General features: G+C 36.1%; 1 protein-coding gene across 13 annotated transcripts in view; it reads right to left on the reverse strand.

The window, feature by feature from the left end:
* The window catches only part of LOC131158363 (NADPH:adrenodoxin oxidoreductase, mitochondrial), a 37963-nt gene extending 15984 nt beyond the window's left edge, over positions 1-21979 (reverse strand). For 6 of the 13 annotated variants that reach the window (XR_009137466.1, XR_009137465.1, XR_009137468.1 and 3 more), the window contains exons 1-11: positions 21541-21967; positions 21344-21448; positions 20175-20288; positions 19966-20077; positions 19777-19886; positions 18234-18343; positions 18042-18115; positions 11027-11088; positions 10718-10916; positions 10207-10270; positions 9922-9989 (exon numbers count right to left, since the gene is read on the reverse strand). Coding sequence is in view for 8 of the 13 variants with exons in the window: in XM_058113180.1 (XP_057969163.1) it covers positions 9922-9989; positions 10207-10270; positions 10718-10916; positions 11027-11088; positions 18042-18115; positions 18234-18343; positions 19777-19886; positions 19966-20077; positions 20175-20288; positions 21344-21448; positions 21541-21657 (1135 nt within the window). In the remaining 5 variants the exon portion in view is untranslated. Of the gene's footprint in view, positions 1-9921; positions 9990-10206; positions 10271-10717; positions 10917-11026; positions 11089-18041; positions 18116-18233; positions 18344-19776; positions 19894-19965; positions 20078-20174; positions 20303-21343; positions 21451-21540 lie in introns of those variants that run through there. The other 7 variants (XR_009137467.1, XM_058113182.1, XM_058113184.1 and 4 more) reach the window with 5 other exon arrangements.
* Between the last annotated feature and the right edge of the window lie 991 nt (positions 21980-22970).

The following is a 22970-nucleotide window of genomic DNA, read 5'->3' on the forward strand; positions in this document are numbered from 1 at the left end:
AACTGAGCTAACAGCTTGATAATATAGTCTAGAGAAAGAATCAGAGCATGGCAGAGGAAAAAAAAAAATGGTGGCCAAAAATTCACTCACAAGTTGGCATGTGGGATCAGCCCTGCTGCATTTGGCCGGCGCGTTTTTGGGGGGGTGGGGGGGGGGGCCGCCTCCGGCAATGGGGTTTTGTGGGGTGATTTTTTTTTGGGGGGCGGGGTGGTGTTTGTTTATGGGTGTATGGTTGGTTTTGTGAAATAATATGGGTTGGAGGTGAATCTAGGAAGGACAGCCCTGGAATGGTGTTTTCCAGCGACAGCTGAGGAGAGTATGGTTTAGTTTGGATCACACTTTGATACCATGTTGAATAATTGGATAAAATGGAAGACCTAAACTCATTGATAGGTCTCTCCCTCTATTTATAATATATGAAAGTACAATAAGAATGACCATAATACCCTTACTAACTTGCACTTATTACTAACAAATCTCTTAACACAATAATAATAATAATAATGCTAAAAGACTAAATAACCATTAACACAGGCAAACTGGACATTGATTGTGAAGATCTCCCCAGTAGGTACCTTTATGTCTACAAAGTAGGGAAAGTCTTCATTCACATCAATCTCAAAGCAGAGTCGTGCATACGATGATTCTTCGTTTGCTTTGTATGTGTGTCTAACTAAAGAGTTCCCCCATCAGTGCTTGCAAAATAACTCAATCCTGCTGAGGTCCAGCATACAGAGGGTGCACCACAGAAATTTGACCAATATGGGGATTCTCTAAGTTTGAGACTGGTTATTTCAGCAGATCTCATTGGGAGAGAAACATTAGGTTGTTCCCAATGAACCCAGGACCATTGTCACATATATAGTTCTTGTATCTTTGCCTCTTGAACTTGAAGATGAAGGCTCCCAAGGAGAGAGACAATTTCAGTTTCGCTAACCTTCTACCATGTCTCATCCATCACAGGTCTTACAATAGAAATAAGGAGGGGTCATTCCTAGGAATTTTCCAATTAGAGCTTCGCCCCATTTTTCAGAGCCAAGTTCAGAAACAGTGCTTGGGGGATCGACCAATATTTTACCTTCCTGGTTCAGTGGTATATGGTATTTCAGTTCAAATTCACAAGTGGATTTAGGATCAAAAGGCTCCCCCAATCCATTTGTATACTATGTTTTTGTTTATCAAGTTTACCTCCAATTGTTTTCTTACTAAGAAGGGATTTATCATTCTTTGAATCTGCCATCACTTCTTTTTTAATATAGAAAAAGTCCATTAAGAGAAAGGACAGAAAAATATAATGGTGGAGGATAAGTAATCCTCATAACAACAAAAAACAAAAAGCAAAAAGCAGATGCAATTGCATGATAGCCCCTTTCCAATGCCGCTGGATGTCTAACAACAATATTCCTTGAAAAAAATCTAAAGAGCCCAAAAAAAGAAGCCAAAAAAACCAAGAGTGTCCCAAATAACAGGTAAGGGATTTGTTTTGTCTTTAAAAATCCTCGTGTTCCTTTCAATTCACAAAGCCCAAACAGTGCAAAAACTGGACATCTCCAAAGGACTATTCCTTACTCCTCCCAAAATCCATGTATTTCACCATCAAAAAAGCTTCAACAGTCTAAAGCATCACCAATTTTTCCTCAAAAAACCGAGAAAAGATTATCCCAAAGCTACTTAGCCACTCGAGAATGAAGAAACAAGTGCATGCTAGTTTCATTCGCCTCTATAGACATCACACAAATATCAAGACTAGCCTTGAAAGGCCTTCTCACCTACAACAAATCATTGGTATTAAGCCTATTAAGAGCCAGAGTCAACATAAAATCCTCGATTTTTAGAGGAACCTCAGCCCCGGATAAAATGGTTTAGAAGAAGGATTTGGAATTTTCAACAACGGGGAAAGAAAGGATTTTGTGGAGAAAGAGCCAGATGAATCCCTGGACCAAAACCTCGAGTCACTTTCCATTCAAGATACAAAGGATTCCAACACTCTCAACAAAACGGTTAAATGATCAATCTCTCTCTCCTTGAGATTCCTAAAAAATATGAAAATCCCAAGAGAGAGAAATTCCCTTAAAAGAATAGAAAGCATTAATCAGTGCATTACGCATGGTACTAAACTATTGTGGTAGACAGTCTAAAAAGGTGAGAGGCCAAAGACTCCAACGAAACCTCGCAAATCCAAATATCCCTCCAAAATCAAATAAGAATCCCATTCCCAACATGAAAATGGGTAAAAGGGTAAAAGAAGTGAGCAACCTAGGAAATAAACTTCCAAGGGCTTGGATGAGAAACATTACCACTCCCTTTAGTATTCAAACCATTCAGATGCAATTCATACTTACTTTTAATAGCCATGTGTCGTAAGGAACCAATCTCCAAAGGGAACCTCCAAAATCATTTTCCAACCAACGAGGTGCTTTTAGACACCAAATTCCCTAAACCCAACACCACTCTAGACTTAGGTCTTCTAACCTTCTCCCAACTAACAAAATTATCACTCCCAACTAAGTTCTTCCCACCTAAAATCCAGTGTAATGCTTGATTTCAGTGAAAGAAACCTCTTGATTCTTCACCATCTGGATAGAAACAAGTGTTTCACAAGGACCAAGTCAGGTTTGCAAAGGGATCTTAGTCTAGTGCATGTTAGTTCATCGGTGCTAAAGTGCACCAAGAAAGAATTTCCACGCTCAATCTTTCCTTGGTCATTATTATTCTTCTTATTGTTGTTGTTATAATTATCATTTTTATTATTTTATAATAAGAATAAAAAAAAGTTTTATAGTTTCGGTTGTTGTTGTTTTTATTGTTATTGTTAGAAATTATTTATGTTTTTTAGTATTATTTTTAAGTTTGTTAGCATGTTAATTAGTGAGAGTTAGTAAGGGTATTATTGTCATTAGAATGTACTTGATTTGTATTATAAATAGAAAAAGAGACCTATTTAATCAAAATATCAACATGGTATCAGAGCGTGATCTAACCTAAACCCTATCATACTCAACCATCGCCAAAACACCTCCCCGTCACTGCCCTTCTCAGATCCACCTCCACCCTTCATTATTTCACAAAACCAACCATATAGCCAAAAAACAAAACCCTCTAAGGCTACCCCCACAAAACCCCATCGCTGGCAAGTGCCCCACGCACCTCCACACGCCAGCCAAATGCCAGCAGTGCCAACCCCACACGCCAGCACGTGAGAGAGTTTTTGGCAACCTTCCCCCCCCCCCCCCCAAGCCATGTTCTGATTCCTTCTCTAGACCATATTATCAAGCTGTTGGGCATTTTGCTCAAAGAGCCAATTTTTTCAACCATGCACTCGTGGTAATCCATTAGTTGTTGTTCGGTGTTCATAAAGGCTTTTTTGTGAGTTTCTTGGAGCAGTGACAGTGTTCGTAAGTTGAGTTGTGAGGCTGTGGCAGTGTTATATCAGTTGGTAGGTCATTCACCTGTCCATGGTTGTGTCGGTGCTTCACATAGTTTGCAATTGTCCCGATTAGTTTTGATTGTTCTTCTCGTTCGACATTGGTGTGGCTACAAGTTTGTGAGTGTTGGGACAGAGTCTATGAATCAACAAAAACATGTTTCCTTCATTGCTGCCACAAATAACAACTCAACAGTTGGATGGAAAGAATTATATTCAATGGTCTAAAGTTGTTCAGGTTTATTTAGCAAGATTATGAAAATCTGACCACTTGCGCCAATCTAATCCTTCTAATAAGGAGAGAAAAAAAATGTGGATTCAAGAAAATGCCTTGATTGTCTGGAGCCACAGATTGCACGGATGTGGATGCATCTAGATACGTGCAAGGAGATTTGGGATTATGCCAAAGTTCCATACTCTAGAAACACTACACGTATGTATGATTTATCCAAGAGTACTCTAAGTTACAACAAGGATACAGGAGCATTGCAAATTATTTTGGAGCAATGAAACGTATTCATGAAGAGTTTAACGTCGTGCAACCTATAACTAACGACGTTTGTGAGATGCAAAAGCAAAGGGAGCGGATGACGGTTCTTCAGGTTCTAGTGAGCTTGAGACTCGAGTTTGAGGCAGTATGGTCCCAGATACTTGGTAATGCAAAGTTGCCATCATTTGCCAATGTTTATTCTCATGTCCTTCATGCTTCCTTTAGCACACATTCTCCTGCTCTTGCATCTAGCTCTAAGAGGACAGCCTTTGCTACATAGGGTGATTCTAGTTCTCTACCAAACAACTGCAAAAGTTAACGAGGTGATTCGAGTGGTCGTGGTGGTAGAGATGGATGAGGTAGAGGCACTCCTCGCAAGTGCACTCATTGTGAATGAAGTAATCATACTATTGAGCAATGTTGGGATCTCCATTATAGAGCTTCACATGTTGCCAATGCAGCCACCACTAACTTCACACCTTTGAGGGCAGCCAATGCAGCCACCACTAACTCCACACCTTTGGGGCCGAGTGGGGGGCAACAGACTGTATCTATGATAGAGGAAGAGTATTCCAAGTGTTAGCAGTATCAAGCATCACAAAAAAGGTTCCCTTCCCATTGTATCTTTTGCCCAAACAAGTAATCCCACAATATGCGTGTCATCCAGTATTTATCACCCTAGTCTTTGGGTCTAAACTCTGATGCAACTGATCATATCACAGGTACACCTAATTTCTTCTCTACTCTTCGATATCCTGCAAATTTACCTTATGTTACTCTTGTTAATGGATCCACCACTGCAATCAAGGGAATTGGGATTGTAAATCCCACTTCTTCTATTTCTCTTCCTTCAGTTTTGTATATTCCCAAGTTTCCTTTCAATAATATGTTTGTTAGCAAGATTACTAAATCCATGAATTGTTCAGTAACATTTTTCCCAAATTTTGTGTTTATTCAAGATTTGAGAACGAGGAAGACGATTGGCGGAGGGCGTGAAGCTGGTCGATTTTATCACTTTTGAGCCGCTATCTCCTTCTACCGCCTACATTGCTGCTGCCACACCTCTCCATGAATTGTTCAGTAACATTCTTCCCAAATTTTGTGGTTATTCAGGATTTGAAGACAAGGAAGACAATTGGTGGAGGGTGTGAAGCTGGTCGATTTTATCACTTTGAGCCGCTATCTCCTTCTACCGCCTACATTGCTACTGCCACACCTCTCCAAATTCACTGTCTCCTTGGTCGTCCTTCACTAGAAAAGTTTGAAACGTCTTATTCCTAATTTGAGTTCTGTGTCCAATCTTGATTGTGAGTCTTGTCAGTTGGGAAAACGCCATCATGTTCCTTTCGCTTCCCGAGTCAATAAATGGGCCGCAAGCCTTTTCATGTTAGTCCATTCTGATGTTTGGGCTCCTAGTAGAGTTGTGCTAAAGTTGGGTTTTTGGTACTTTGTAATCTTTGTGGATGATTATTCAAAAATGACTAGGCTATATTTAATAAAAGATCGTTTCGGGTTGGTTATATTTTGTTCTAAAATAAAGACTCAAGTTGGTTTGCCAGTTCGAATACTTCAAAGTGATAATGCTAAAGAGTATTTCAATTAACAAGTCACTACTCATATGACTCAGTTTGGTATTGTCCATCGATCATCTTGTGCCCACACTCCTTAAAAAAAAATGGGATTACAAAGAGGAAAAATAGACATATCCTTGAAATCACTCACACCTTACTTTATCAACTGCATGTACCTAAAGTGTTTTGGAGTGATGTTATACTTACTACTTGCTATCTGATCAACAAGATGTCATCCTCTATTCTTAGTGGTAAAATTTTCTACTTTATTCTCTTTCCTAATTCACCTTTATTCTCTCTCCCTCCTAGTATATTCAAATGTGTGTTCTTTGTTCATCAACTAGCCCCTAGGGTGGATAAGTTGGATCCTCATGCTATAAAATGTGTCTTTCTGGGCCACTCATATACTCAAAAGGGATATCGCCGTTATAGTCTTGTGTTGCATCACTTCTTTGTTTCTGCAAATGTTACCTTCTTTGAGTCTACACCTTACTACACCCAATCCCTGAGTGCTTCTAAGCTCAATGAGTCTCTTCCTCTACCTAATCTTCCAAATTCTACTTTGTTGTCCTTGCCCAACCAACCATATAAGTCTCTATGTAGTTTGAGTCCTTCTTTTCTTCTAGATCAACCTAATTTGCAAGTGTATTCACAATGGCAGCACTAAGTAAGTGAGTCCCCTCTAGCTCCTACTACCACGCCTATGGTTTCCCTGTTCAATAATATTTCCCATTATGTTGATCCTCTCGTTGCTGTTCAGAAAGGTGAATGAACATTTACCCAACATCTCATTTCCAACTATGTTTGTTATGACTTCTTATCACCCTTCTATCAGTGTTTTGTTACTGAAGGTCACAGGTTCGACACATAGAAACAGTCTCTTGCAAAAATGCAAGGTAAGGCTGCATACGATAGGCCCATTGTGGTCCGCCCCTTCCCTAGACCCCACATACGCGGGAGCTTTGTGCATTGGGCTGTCCTTTTACTGCTCTATCATCTACAGTCTTTCCTAAATTTTTGTTTCGGAAGCCTTAGCCCACTCTAGTTGGAGGGATGCTATGGTTGAAGAGATGAATGCTTTATAGGACAATGGCACTTGGGACTTAGTATGCCTTCCTCTTGACAAGTCTATGGTAGTTGTCACTGGGTATAAATAGTGAAAGTCAACCCTGATGGTTCTATGGCTCATCTGAAGGTCTGTCTTGTTGCTAAGGGTACACTCAGGTGTATGGTTTGGATTATTTTGACACTTTTTCTCCAGTTGCCAAACTTATATCAATGCGTTTGTTAATCTCCTAGGCTACAACTTGTCACTGGCCTTTGCATTTGTTAGATGTGAAGAATGCCTTCTTGCATGGTGACCTTGAGGAGGAGGTCTATATGGAGCAAGCACTTGAGTTTGTTGCTCAGGGGGAGTCAGGCTTAGTGTGTCGGCTCAAGAAGGCATGGTAAGGTTAAAAATAGTCTCCCAAAGCATAGTTTGGTCGATTTAGTGTTGTAGTACTTAATTGTGGTCTTCGACAGTGTGCAGTGGATCATTTTGTGTTTGATCTTCATACTTCATCGAATAGGATCCTTCTTGTTTTTTATATGGATGATAATGTTATTACAAGTGATCAGAGTCTCAAACTTTTTCTACAAACTAAGCTTCAAACCAAAGATTTAGGACCATTGAAATACTTCTTGGTATAGAAGTATCTAGATCTTGAATGGGATCTATTTTGTCACAAAGGAAGTATGTTCTTGATCTATTGATGAAACTGGATTGTTGGGATCCAAACCGGTTGATGCAACCATGGATCCTAACAAGCAAGTTAGTGTCGGATATGGGTGATTTGTTGCCTAATCCTAGACAACACTGGAAACTTGTTGGAAAGTTGAATTATCTCATAGTCACTCACATCTAGAGATATCTTAAAGGTACACCTGGGAGAGATCTTTTATATCGTGATTAGGGTCATACTTATATTCATGGATATACATATGCAGATTGGGTTGGGTCTATCTCCGACCAAAGATCCGCAACAGGGTACTGTATCTTGGTTGGTGATAATTTGGTTTCTTGGAACTTGGAAGAGTAAGAAACAAACTGTGGTGGCCAGGTCAAGTGTTGAATCAAAAGATAAAGTTATGGCTCACACTACTTGTGAACTTGTCTGGTTGAGAACATATTGGAATAATTGGGTCTTTCACATTCTCAGCCTATGAAGCTAATGTGTGATAATCAAGCTACTCTTCATATTGCCTCCAACCTAGTCTTTCAAAAGCGGAGAAACACATTGAAGTTGATTGCCACTTTGTTCAGAAGAAACTTGTGTAGAAGCTCATTACTATCGCTTATGTGAAGTCTGATATGTAGCTTAAATTTATTTGTAACAAGCTAGGAGCATATGATATTTATGCTCCAGCTTTAAAGGGAGTGTTGGAGGTTATTTATGTCTTTTAGTATTATAATTTCGTTAATTAGGGTTAGTAAAGGTATTATTGTCCTTTTTTTTTTTTTTTTTTATTGTATAGGTAAATGTATTGATCAAAGTATATGTTTACAATTACTCTGGGCATTCCCACGCATAGGGGGCACATTTGCCCCATCACTAATGCATGGCATTACATCAAAAGATAAAATCCAAAGTCTAAAGCATTAACTCATAGTCTGCAAATCCACAATGTCTAATCACATGGATATTTACTAAGAATGTATTCCGAATTTATCAAAAGTCACTCTGAAAGTATGTCTCTGAATTACCCCTATCAGCTCTTCTGGAGTAATGGATTTGTCTTCAAATCTCTTTCTGTTTCTAAAGTGCTGGAGGAAGTAAACTGTTGTAGCCAATGCAATTTGTACTCCCACTGGCCTTTACTCCTTTACCTTTTGCTTCCTTGTGTAGCCATTTTACAGCCGCTTTTAAGGACGTCATACTCCTTGATATTCCAAGCCAACTCCTGATGTAGTCCCAGACACGGGAGGAATATTTGCATTTGAAGAAAATGTGATCAATACTCTCATCCAGTTCCTTGCAGAAGCCACATTTTAGGTCTCCGTCAAACCCAACTAGGTTGTCACACGTGGGGAGTTTACCTTTAATACCAAGCCACAAAGTGAAGGCATGTTTTGGAGTGCTCCCACTCTTCCAAACCACATTATACCAGGGCACCCTGCATGCTTTATGCCTCCAGAAATTGTAACATTGCGCAGAACTTTTGTGTTCAAAATCCCACTCTTCTACCAGTTTTTCCACTATGTCAAGTTGATTGTCACATTTCATCAAAATCTAGTTCTTGATAATTATCATCTTCTTAAACAACGGGGAGTCATCATGCTTTGAAGAGGCATCCCATAGATTAACACCTCTCAAGTATACGTGGTGAACCCATCTGGACCATAGAGAGTCCTTTTTGGCTTGGACATTCCACAATGTTTTTGAAAGGAGTGTCATGTTCCAAGCTTTTAGATCAAAGACTCCTAAGCCCCCTTCATCTTTTGGTATGCATACCTCTTTCCATGCCACTAGTGGTTTCCTCCTCCCACCCCAAAGGAACGCTCTGCACAATTTCACAATTTGATTTGTATTATAAATAGAGGGAGAGATATATCTTCAAGTTAGGTCATTCATTTAATCAAAATTTTTACAGTTGATATTATTATTTTGATTTATTATTACCATTAAAGCTTGGTATACATTGTTGGTCCACAAGCTAATAACTTAAGCTTTTAGGTAAAGTAATTATTCAAATGGTATCAAAGCTACAGTTGCCAAAAGGTCTTGGGTTCTAGTCTTGTTGCTCACATTTGTTGTGTATGGTTAAGAATTATCTTATTCCTTGTAATGGTTGTTATTCATCATTTGTTTATCTTTCCATGTGCAATTAGGTTGCATGTGCAGGGGAGTGTTAAAGCTTAATATATATTGTTGGCCCACAACCTAACAACTAATCTTTTAGGTAAAGTGGTTGTTACCAATTATTATTATTGTTGTTTTTGTTGTTGTTATCACCGGTGGCACAATCGACTGACGAACAACTTTTTTTTTTTTTTCGAATATATTACTTACCAAGAGTTAAGAGAATCAAGAATAGAATTGTAAATCTTGCCCGTAACAGATCCCCATTGAATGGGGAATTGGCATTCCAGCTGAAAAGCAATTCCACCCTCATTTACGTAAACCAAACATGGGAATAGGAATTGGGATCTAAATTCCATTTCCTTTCCCATCACCAATGCTAATTATGTCAACCAAACGTATTGTAATAGATTTCTTGACCCGACAAAAATTTGACTTCAAAATATTGTATGCTTCTTATTGAACTAGATGTCTAAGGAAAATTTATTGGTCGAAGAAAACATAAATAGATCATTTATGAGAAGGAATTATATGAAAGAAATAAGGAGTAAATTTGAATGTCTTCTGGTGATGGCACAGATTTTTTGGCCTTACCTTGGCGATGATCGAAGGGTAAACCATCAACTGGTACTGATTTGTAGCCAATGCTCTTTAGTACCATCCTACAAATGAGAGGAAGTCTTCGGATTATCAATAATTGAGGTGATTCGATTTCAACTTATAGCACATATCCCATCTATATCTGATGTCATACAGCATGGTTGAAAACCAAAGTTAAGTAAATTTAAGAATAGGGACATTCATTATTAGAAAAAGGGTTTAACATTATATTGGTGGCACTATATGAGTAGTCACAGCTTGAGTTCCAGAAGACATTACCCGCATTCAAGGTCTTCAAACTCTCCCGTTCCCACAGCAATCCGTTTCCCAGAAACACCATTTTCTATGACATTAAAGGAATTAAAGCACAATAAATACCAGGTATTTTGAAATCCTAACAATACTATATGTTTCCATCAGTGATTTTCACAGAACTCAATCCATTCCTCCTTAAAAGCCTAATTTTCCTTTGTGGATGGTGGTTAACAAAAAGGGTACATATGGGAGCACTTCAGTAAATGGCCTCCTTCAATTTCAATTTATTAAATAAATTTTGTTATCAAAAAATATATATATATTAAATCAGTTGCATCATAATCTGATCATTATTTTAATTTGGTGATGAGTCTACATAACCAACTCATGCATTATAATCTATTTAAGACAAAATCAGCACAGTTATAATGCATTGCAAGACTCCAAACATAATATGGCGCTTTGAATAAGACAGAAAACTAAGAAAGCACCTTGAAGAACTTATGTGGCACAAATATTCATTGAGGAAAATTACCTTGAAGAATTGTCTTCTCAAAACGCACACCAGAAACATGGTTACTTCTATTGTCTGAAACTAGAAACCTATCTGGCTTTTTGAAGAAAACAAAGTGCAGTTCACGTTGACCCGAACAGGGACAGGAAGGTCCTGAAATGGCTGCTTTAGAGAGCAATTCATAAATTCTTCTTCGAATTCGATTATCCTTCAATTCTTCCTTCGCCAAATGACAACATCAAGGATCAAACAACATCGTTAGAGATAAAGTTGTGTGTGTGTGAACACACCCGTCCGTTTATCGATAAAGCATAATAAAAAAATTTATACCTCATCTGCCAGAGTTTTAACTAAATCAGCTTCTTGAATGTTTATAAACAAATCTTTGATACCTGCAATATCATTTCAATGCTTTTCCTAAGTATTACATACAAAGGATCCTTGACAAAATGCAGCTACTTAAGCTTCACAAAACAGCAACCATAACCCCAACCTCACTGACCACAGATATATATATATATATATATATATATTGGAATCTATCTCAATTGAGATGTAGCCAAACTAGGAACTTAACCAGGAAACTATCATGCAACATTGTTCCTGCAATGCGGATACTGTTTGCCTCTAGCAAGAGAGTTGACACCTAATTAACTTGCTGCTGCAGCAGATTTTTTTTTCCCCAAAAAAAAAGGGGCATCTCTGGGCCACAAGGCTCCTGCCCCATGAGGGTAGGGAGAGGGCCATCACATTGTACGCGGCCTTACCCCTGCTTTTATGCAGAGAGGCTGTTTCCTTGGACTTGAACCCATGACCAACCAATCACAAAGGAACAACCTTACCATTGATCCAAGGCCCACCTCTTCCTGCAGCAAAATAGTTATAGCATTATACCATAACGCATTTTCAGGAAGCTTTATTGATACTGTTTAGAATACTCTGCATTGTGAAGCAGCTTCATAGCCAAGCCAACTAGATCCAAAATAAGGATAAACATAACCAAAATTCTCCTGCTTTTTCACAATAACCAAGGTAGGCAGCCGCAGGTGGTTTTAGCCATATTGACAAGGATTTGTCTCTTTCCCTAAGAAAAGATTATTGAAATTGAACATGGGCTGCTTCAATGATGCCAAAGACAGTGCATTTTTAGTTGGAATGAATTTATTTAGGGTGTTTCTTTCTTTTGGTTCCATTGGAGGCCCCCACAGCCTTGGGCTACACCACAGAATATAGCCCATCTCCCATCTTATATCCCTTTCCACCCCTCCCAGGATTTTTGTCTGACACTAGGAGAGTATTTTTTATCCCTTAAAATACTCCAACTGTAGGAACCTTGTCCATCAATTTCCCTCCAATTTATACATTGTGTATTTATGCAACAAGAACAACTAAGGCTTAAAACTAATAATACCAGAAAGACAAGACAGACTTATAGGAAAATTGTAATGGAAATCATGAAAATAATACAAGTTTCATGTTAATAAAATGTGATGAATTAAACCAATATTTTGGAAAGCCTATTCAAGCCTCAGTTGAGGGCTGCCACAATGCATGGTGCTTCTAGAAGGCCTCAAGACTGTTCAAAATACAAGTTGCCTTATGCATGTACTGACAAGTCATGGCTTACACCCTACGCGACCTATGTCAAAATTTGCGAACTCCTCTATATTTTAATTGTCCTCAATAATTTTAAATCATTTTAAAAGCTGTCATTTAGCCAAGTAGTAGTAATGCCCCTAATGGTCAGCAAGGAGGCTCCAAACTAAAGGAACCAAAAAAATTACAAAGAAAAAAAAAACTGATCAAGTTAGCTTGCTTTGGACTAAAATTCTCAGAGTTCCAAATGTCAAGACTAATAATTCCATTCAACTTTAAACACATAAAACAAATGTCTGGACTGATAGTTTTATGAGGTCTCCTCACTTGCAATAAATCATTAGTATTAAGCCTATTAAGAGTCCACATGAAAGCCCTGCTCTTGAGAGGAACCTTAATCTGCTAATAAAATTAGTCAAGGAAAGGAAGAAGAGTTCAAGGATTTCAGCAGCTGAGAGAAAAAATATTTCGTTGAAAAAGAACCAGAATCATCCCACTCCAAACCCTCAAATCATTCCTAGGAACAAAAGAATCCAACGCTCTCAACAAGATAATAAGGTCATAACCTCTTTTTCATTTAGATTTCTAGGAAAGTGAAAATCCCATGAAAGAGATTCCTCCTCCAAAGAATAAAAGGCATTAATTGAGGCATTATGAATGGAAAACAGCATGAAAAATGAGGGACTAGAGACTCCAATGAAACCTCACCCACCCAATTGTCCTCCCAAAAAAGAATGAGATTCTCATTTCCAGCTTGAAACCAGGTATGAGAGCAGAAAAGACGTGTAACCTGCGAATTGAACTTCCAAGGGCTTGGATGAGCACCGCAACAACCTCTAGTATCCAAAACATCCCAATTTAAGCCATACTCACTTCTAATGACCTTGTGCCAGAATGAGTCAGCCTCCAAGGAAAATATCCATAACCATTTCCCAATTCCCAGATAAAGAAATACTTAGACACAACATTTCTGAGGCCCAAACTTCCTTTAGCCTCAAGTCTCTCCACCACCAGAAAAATAGAACTAGGATTGCCACCAAGAAGAAGACCCAAATAAGCCAGAGGTTAGTCTGAAATGGTGCACAAACGAAAAAAAAAAACTCTAACTGGCTCCTTCCCAAATTAATACCCACCAACCCACTCTTTGACATGTTGATCTTCAATCCCAAAATTTTCTCAAAAAATATTTAAATAAGGATTTAATGACTAATATATAGACTATAAAGACATTGCGTGCCAAAAGTATTAAATTATATTGCAAGTACCTTTATACAAAGTTAATATATGAATAAGTCAAAAGTATAACTCACAAGGAAAAAAAAAACAACTTTTTTAGAAAATTATACTAATGATATTTTCAAGAAACTTTATAGTTTATACATGCTAATAATTTGACAACCTATTATGTTTATACATTTTTTAAAACATTGCATCTACGCCTATCCATTTCAGCACCCAAATATATTTATTCATCCTATTATATAATACTTGATACCAAATTTTTTCCCCTTTTTATAATCTCAATAAGATCTATATCATATGATATTCATGCACACTGTAACTTTTTTCCTTTAAATTCTTGATTTTAAGAATAATGTAATATATTAGTAAACATATTATAAATATCAAATCAAAAATAAGAATAATGTTCAAAAATTATTATCAATTTGTTTAAAGTGTAATTAGATTAACACTATGTAAATGTATTGTAAGTATTAAAAAATTTAAAAAAATTAATAATTTTTCGTAAGAGTATCGTGTCTATATCCTTATTGTATCTAAATGCTATACCTTTGGCTGCTTCTCCAACATGCATCCAACACTTGATTGAAATGTTCACAATTTTGAAAAATAGTTTGTAATGTATGAAACATTTCTATCACTTGAGACAACCCTTAGAGATTCCTTCAACTCTTATTTTTAAATATATATTAAGCAAACAATGATGCATTATAATATGACCATTATTTTATTCATAAAACATTACAATTACAAATGAAAAACACCATAACATTTGAGTTAAGAAGAAAACTATAATAAACTATTGAAATTTTCAATGGAAGAAGTTATATTTTGAGAGTTTTTACAAAATAAAAAGAATGAAGATGACTCATTTATATTTATTAGATTTTTTTTGGGCATTTCATGTAAAAAATATAACTTAGTATTTATCATATGCAATATATTTAAATATAATAATATATAATTTGATTAAGTATGTCATCGTTGTACCTCAGCCTGTGACGCACTCAATGTCCTAAATCTTCTCACGCAACCAGTCTCAAGCCCAAGTAAAGGAGGATAGTTGCGTTAGATAACTAACAGCCAACATAAAACTTGTCCGATCTTTATAATAAAAATCATGTGTTCGGGCGTCCCTTACGAGCGACATGTTACACTTATACCATCCATGTGTCTTGAAAAATGGGTGATGGTGGCCTAGCTCCTCACGCGAAGTGATACATCGTGTCAGTGCCCCAATATAGTGTCAAATATATTCTAGATGTGGGTGGATAAAGAAGTTAGCTCAGAAGACTAGGGTTAAATTAGCAATATGGAATATAAGGACACGTGGGTAAAAGCATGGAGATAGTTAACAGCCGACACTAATTATTAGAACAAAAACATAATTTGCCTTCAAGAAACACAAGAAACAAAGCGGGTAGGGGTGAATGCTAGAGAAATTGAAAATTCAGGATTTAAACTTAGGTATTGGAGAAGATAAACATAAGAACAACGTATGAATCATTACAGACAAAGTTCTAAAAGGTAGTGTTGTAGATGTGAAAAGAGTAGATGATAGAATCATAAAAATCAAGATGGTCTTAGGTCAAGAGCTAATAAATGCCAACAGTACTTATGCTCCTCAAATAGGCTTAGTAGAAAAAATTAAAAGACAACATAGTCAAGGAACTTGTTTGAATGGACACATTAGAAAGGATAATAGAGGTTGTGAGAGGATAAATGAAGGACATGGATATGGAGATAAAAATGAGTCCAATGATATGATCTTACACTTTTCCATGTTATATGATCTTATTATAATGAATACATGCTTTAAGATGAGAGAAGAACATTTAATAACCTTTAAGAGTGAAGGAAATAAAAGTCAAATAGATTTTTGCTTAACTAGGAGGGTAGATTGTTTGCTATAAAAGGATTGTAAAATTATACAAAGTGAAATTTTAACCACAAAACATAGAGTTCTAGTGTCAAAATATATGTATTTAAAAATAGAAGATAAATGGCAACATAAATCAATGCAATAGAACTAGGTGGTCTAAAGGGATAAAATATAATTAAATTTAAAGATAAAATTATCAAAGAAGGTGATGGGATGATAGGGGACAGTGTAGACGCAAACAATCTTTGGGGTATGATAACTAGCTCTATTAAAAAGATAGCAAAAGATATTTTAAGTGAATCTAGAGAAAGATTCTCAGCTAGTAAAGAAAGTTGGTAGTGGGATCAAGATGGCCAAAAAGTTGTAAAGATAAAAAAGAATTTGGTATAAAACATGGCAAAAATATAGAAACATTAAGAACTTTGAAAAATACAAAAAGGCAACAAAAAAGGTTGTTATGAAGCTAAGCATAATGCATATAACAACTTATCTGCTAGATTAGATTTTTTTTTTAAAAAAAAAAGAAGGGGAAAGAGACATGTTTAAACTTTCTAGGGCTAAAGAAAGAGCAAAAATTTGGGTAATGTTAAATGTAACAAATGAGGATGATAATGTCTTGGTTAAAGAACAACACATAAAAGAAAGATAGCAAAGTTTCTTTAATAAGCTATTTAAATAAAACCAAGCAGAAAGCTTAAAACTTAGAATTGACAAATGAGGAAAAAGGTAAAAGTTTGAGATTTATGCACAAAATTAGGTTAATAAAGTTAAATTGGCATTAAAAAAGATGAAAAATGGAAAAATTATAGGACTGGATGACATCCAAATTGAAGTTTGGAAATGCCTACGGGATAACAAAATTTTATGGTTAACTAATTTATTTAACAAGATTACAAAAACTAAGAAAATGCCAAACAATTTGGGGGGGGGGGGGGGGCCCGGTAGTACTTTAATACCTATATACAAAAACACAAATAAATTCAAAATTGTAACTATTGTGGAATTGCTTATAAGTTATATAATGAACTATGGGAAAGGGTAATTGAACAAAGACAAAGGTTATAAACAAAGGTCAAAACTCTTGGTTTTATGCCTAAGAGGTCGAGAAGCTATATATCTTTGAACAAGATTAATTAAAAAGTTTAGGGAAAAGAAAAGGGCTTACATATGGTTTTTATTGACCTAGAGAAATCCTATGATAGGGTAACTATGGTAGTTCTATGGTGGATTTTAGGGGGACAAAAAAAAAGAAATTATAAAGCAGGAATTAAGGACGGAGAGTCTAGGGAATTTCCGATCACAACATGTGTACATCAAATATCTCCTTTGAACCATTATCTTTTCACACTAGTGATAGCTGAAATTACTAAGAATGTCCAAAATGAGATTACATGGTGTATGTTGTTCGGAGATGATATTGTCTTGATTAGTGAAAATAGATATGGAGTAGAATCTAAGTTAGAATTATGGAGGGAATCTTTAGAATCTAGAGGTTTTAAGATAAGTAGAAATAAGACAAAATATATATAAAATGTAATAGAATATAAGTTAGAACTTAGAACTATAGAGAGAATTTTAGAATCTAGAGGTTTTAGGATAAGTAGAAACTAGACAAAATATATAAAATGTAATTTTAGTCAAGGTAGGATAAATATTAGAGAAAAGATTCTAAAATTTAATTTTAGGCACGACTAGATTTATACCTTGAACCTATTATGCAAGCAGAAGGAAAACTCGAAGAAGATGTTATACATAAAGTCAAATCGGGCAGGTATAATGAAGTGCTTTCAGCATGTTGTATGATCATAAAATACTCTTAAATTAAAAGAAATTTTTTATAAGATGGCTATAAGACCAGCTATGTTATATGGATCAAAATATTGGACAACCAAGAAACAACATATCAAAAAAGTAAAAGTTATTGAAATGAGAATGATAAGATGGATGAGTAATATAACGTTCAAAGATAAATAAAGGAATAAACATATTCATGGTAAGTTACGCATTGCACCTATAGAAGATAAAATAAGGGAGGGGCAACTTAGATGCTTTCAGCACATGCAACATACACCAAATAATGCACCGATAAGGAGAGTGAGCTAGTTTAGCGGTAGTACAAGGGGTCAGGGTAGACCTAAAATAACTTGGAATGAGACATTAAGAAAGGGTTTAATAGCCTCTAAACTGTTAAGGAAACTGCCAATGATCGTGCAAATTGGTGGAAAAGGATTCATGTAGCCAACCCCACCTAGTGGAACTTAAGGCCTAGTTTGTCATTGCTGTTTTATGTCCTTATCATATAATTTCTTGTATATTTAGACTAATTGTGTTCTTGTATGTATGTTGTATGCAGTAGCAGTGTCCTATGTCTATATTCATGCCTGCGTTATATAGTCATAAAGAAAATATAAATTCTTAAATTGGATTTAATTCCACTATCACTTGCTGCAACTTAACAAGTGGGTCAAATAGTCCAGTAAAATTCCACATTTGAACATCAAGCTTGACTTTAAACCAAGAAATTACGTTCCAAGATAATAAAATGGTGGGTGGGGTGGTGAGAAGAGAAAGGAATTATGGAAGCAATCATGCTTAGACTAATGATGCCATATGGATGAACATTACCAAGAACTTCGCGTAATTCCTTTGCAGTGCATGCTGCCTGTACAGGTCCACGCCTTCCTACCAAAAACACTTTCCTGAAATTATAATTATGTCAATTAACATAAGAAACAAAATGAACCAACTAAAATCTATAGGAAACATATCAATAAACCAAAATCTATCTGGTAACTATTAAATGATGTGATAACAAACCTTATAGTGCTCTCCTTCAAAGCAGTCAAAGCATGCCCAGCAATATCAGTTGTCGCCAATTCCACTGTCGGTCGTAATAGGATACGTGCAACATCAAGAGCCACATTACCCTGAAAGTAAACACAGTTACTACCATGTACCATACACAGGCTCACACTCAATTTGTGGATTAAGGACGTACTCAAGCCAAGAAAAGCTGAGTCATGAGGTGTTTGAAATTGATTTAATCAATTTGAAATATGCTTGAGCTTGGCTTGAGAATCACTTTGATCAAATTAGGAAGATGATTGAGCTCAGATTGGCATGGGCTTGCATTAATACAAATAAAGCCAGTTCAAGTTCAAACTCAAGTGCTCAATCTAAAGCTTGTCCTTGAAATTACATTCAACTATCCTCATATATACACAAATATTTTTATCATCAAGCTTATATAATTCAAGCCTATTAAGCCTTATCAATTAATTTCGAGCCCAAATTCATGCTAGATAAAAATTCAACTATGTGCATGAGTCATATCAAGCTGAGCATTCATGTCATTGGAGCATCAGAAAACAAGCCAAATTTGGTGTCTTGAGCTTTGCTCAGCTACATATTTAGTGTGCAAGAGTCATATCAAGCTGAGCATTTATGTCATTGGAGCACCAGAAAACTAGCCAAATTTGGTGTCTTGAGCTTTGCTCAGCTATATATTTACAGAGCTCAAGCCAAGCCCTGCCCTATACCAAACCAACACCAAGCTGTTTATAAAAAGCTTAACTTGTTTACAGCCTTATTTTGAGTGACATTCTTGCATGATCATGCCCAACCAAAAGTTTCAAAGAAATAATCCAGACTTTTCTTCCTTACAAAACTCATAAGGCAGTTAGCCAGTTAGGGATAAATAATACAAGGTACTCTTGTTAGAAGTAATGCAGATTTCATGCATGTGTAAAATAGGAAAAAATTGATGTGCAGTCAGTTATAGCATGTTTATCACTGTTTTATGTACAGGTTAAAGTTGGTAAGATCAACAGCCGGTATTCAGATATTCACCTTTACTTGAGAGAAGGGGAAACCCAGACTCAAAAAAGAATAAATATTCAGCAACCATCTGCAAGTTATAATATTTATGGGGATATCGCCATATCTAGAAAGTCAATTTGTTAGTGACACACAAATCACATCTTGAAAATCAATCAACCTGGGTGAGTTGTAGGTCCCTCTGGAAACTTAATTTGTCAGTGGTACACAAATCACATTGCAAAGGTCTATTGATTAAGGATCATACATCGGGGTGAGTTGTGGGACTCTCTATCACTCATTCCCTTCTAGATTAATGTCCTTTCCAGCCTTTGTCCTCACAGAGTTGCAACCACTTTTTTGATAAATAAATAAAAAATTCATTAAGAAAAAAAGTAATTGGGGCCATGTCACTTTTATCTCGTTAGGAGCAGTGTCATCTCTTATTGCATTTTAAGTTTGCAACTTCTAAACATTGTGGTAACATATGTGTCTAACAATCATATTAGTCTTGTTTCCTAAAATTCACTAGGTATGAAGATACCTGCCCAAGAATAACAGCTGTATCGGTGCTCTTCAAGTCAAGTGCCAGATTTCTGCAGTCTGGATGCCCATTATACCACCAAACAAATTCCCTAGCAGGCAGTATTCCACCTAAATCCTGTGGAAATTTATTATTTCTTTTAATAAAGAAACATAAAAAAAATGTGACACCAACAGAAAGAGAAAGTACATTGAGAACTAATCTCCAAGTAATAATTCCAAATGCATCCCATGTTGGTACAACACACCTCCCCCGGAATGTGGAGAACTCTGTCACTTTCAGCGCCATAGGCCAGCACAACCTACTCAATTGCACATAAACAAAAGATTAAAGATTACTAAATTTAGGAAAAGTACCAGTTTCTTGACAAGAGCACATAAAGATAGCCAGTATCTCACCACATGATACATCTCACGGAGCTCTGTTAGAGAAATAGAGGATCCAAGTGTCACATTTCCAAAGAATGAGCACTGCTCATGTTGTGCCACCCGAGAAAACTGGTTGACCACAATCTGTTGCAATTTTTCTAGTAAACTAAGCTCGATTAAGAGGATTATTTCATGTAATAGAAGCCACATTACCATACAAGTAATGCTCAAACCATAAAAACAAGGTTTCAGCAATCAGCAATAAGCAAATGCAACAATGCAAATCAAGACATATTGAAGAGCCTCATAAAGTTAATAAGAAACAATCATAATTTTAGAAGACAGTGGCAGTCTGCATAACAATGCTGGTCCCAATCACAGCCAGTCATTTTGGATGTTGCATAACGTGTAACACTACACCTGTGGCTTCATTCAAGGCAATAGCAAACTTGTTAAAATTTATAGATTCACATGTTTTGACTCCAAAAATTACACAACATTTACTAAACATGTTGAATTTCATATTGGTTCTTTTGTGGCTATGGAGAAAAGCCTTCCAGCTGTTACTGATCACTATTTTATTGAGTATAATCTAATCTAAACTAGGAAATGGAAAATATTTATATTTCATATTACATAACATAATCACATAAAAGCATAAGCATCTAAACAAGGGATAAGTTATACAAAGCAAAGATTAGATCATTAGAGAATACCCGCCTTCAAATTTAAGATTCAATCTGATTTTTTTAGCAAATGAAAGGATGTAGATGTATCTTACAAATATAATTTCTAAACAACAGACAAAAAACAAAAAATTGTTCAAGCAATCCACAACCAGTTTGGGGGGAAAACAGCCTGCAGCAGGCAGTAACAGCATGTAATGGACCATAATGGCCATTATGGCACCACAGTGGAGCATAATTCAGGATACAGATGTGAATCAGGACACTTGCGAGATATTATCACCAATACAACCGTCATGGCCAATTCTTAAAACTGTGGCAACAGTTCTACATCCATTGAGCTGAGAAACTCTACATTGGCATTATTCCTCTAATAATTTAACTATGGGTATTCTAGAACACTTGCTTCAACTCATAGTGCAGAGCAAACACAACTAGAGAAGCAATATAAAGTGGCGGATCACCAATAAATTCATAAGAAAAGCAACAGCAACAAACTATGATTAAACGCACCTTTGTTTCAGGATGATCAGGTGCTACTCCAGAACGAACTAATCCGAATGGAGTCGGCAATCGATCAATGATATCGACTTCTGCTTGCTTGTTTGCCTTCAACATCTGTTGCATGTAATTCAAAAACAAACATAAGAAACTTAGCACTTCTGATCAAACTGCCAGACTGATTTCGTAATTCAAAGAGAATTTAGTACCTTCTCGGCAGTGTAAAATCCAGCAGGCCCACTTCCAACTACGCAGACACGCAACGGATGGGACGAGAGAGAAGAAAAACTTCTTGAAAACAATGACCTTGCTTTAAAGATCGTCATTTTAATCAATGATCGAACTGATCAAGGGATTTCAAGGAGATTCTGTAAGGAAAGTGCAGAGATCAACTAGGGTTTTATGTAAGTGCAATGACTAAATAAGACCCTATCGCTTCCCGCACCCAGTTGGTGGAGTGGACTCACACCTAGGTACAGGAGGTGGTCGTCGTCGTCGTGGCGCCGGTGGTGCTTTGGGGATGTCGTCTGCGAGGGTTTTGTTCTACCGGAATATTCAAGTATGGTAACTGTGATCAACGAATAAAAACAGGGAAGATGAAAATTGTCTTTGAAAGGGAGAGCTTGCTTCATTTGTTTGAACTTCAACATTTTTGGAGAGTTTTTAAAAGTTATGTGCTTAAAATATTTTTAAGAATGAAAGCTAGATTATTTAAATAGATTATTCCATTATTTTTGGTTTTAAATATTATAAAATTAATGACTAATTATTTATGTGTCTAATAATGACGTATATGATTTTGTCATTTTAGACATTTCAACTACAATAAAGTCGAGATTAATCTTAACTCATAACGAGTTTGAGTTTTTACTAAAACCTTACCACAATCAAGACTTAAAATATTTAGAATGATGGTATCAAATTGAATTATATTCAATCTAAAAGGGAAAAAAATAGCAACTAACATAAATTTAGGATGAAAATTCAAAACATATTTATCTATAATATGGGCGACTAGAATCGAGAGTGGCAAGACATTAGGGAAAAATTATTTCACATGGTAAGATTTTGTAAGACGAGATAGTATTAAATAAGAATAAATAAGATTGGTTATAATAATAATTATCAAATCCCAAATTTGGTCTATTTTCATTTAGTGAGAAATAAAGGCATGAGTGATTTATTTTTTTTTTTGCTTTCTTTCCGGGACCAATGATAGGTGTCTCGAAGAAATAAAAAATAATCTCATCTCGAAATCTTTTCACTGCAATTTCTCTCTTACAATTATATGCATTGGACAATTGCAAGCCTTCCAAGTTTATTCACTTGCCTTCATTCTTATAAAATAACTTGCAAATATGCATTTTCTCACTTTCTTATTATATGCACTAGAAAAATCGCAAAGCCTTCCAAGTTTATTGACTTGCCTTTCTATAAAACAACATACGAATATGAGTTTTCTCATTTTCTTCTTCTCTTGAATTCTTTTCTTTTTCTTCTGCATCTGGGTCAGTGATGGTGGTGCTGGCGAAGGACTATGGATTCGTCGTCAATGAAGATTTGATTATTTGAAACTGATTTGTCTACACAATTTCAGTCATCAATTTTAGGATTTTTTGTTTAAGTTATAGTTGTAGAG

The sequence above is a fragment of the Malania oleifera genome, chromosome 6 (genome assembly GCF_029873635.1).
Source record: "Malania oleifera isolate guangnan ecotype guangnan chromosome 6, ASM2987363v1, whole genome shotgun sequence".
In the NCBI taxonomy this organism is placed as follows: Eukaryota; Viridiplantae; Streptophyta; class Magnoliopsida; order Santalales; family Ximeniaceae; genus Malania; species Malania oleifera.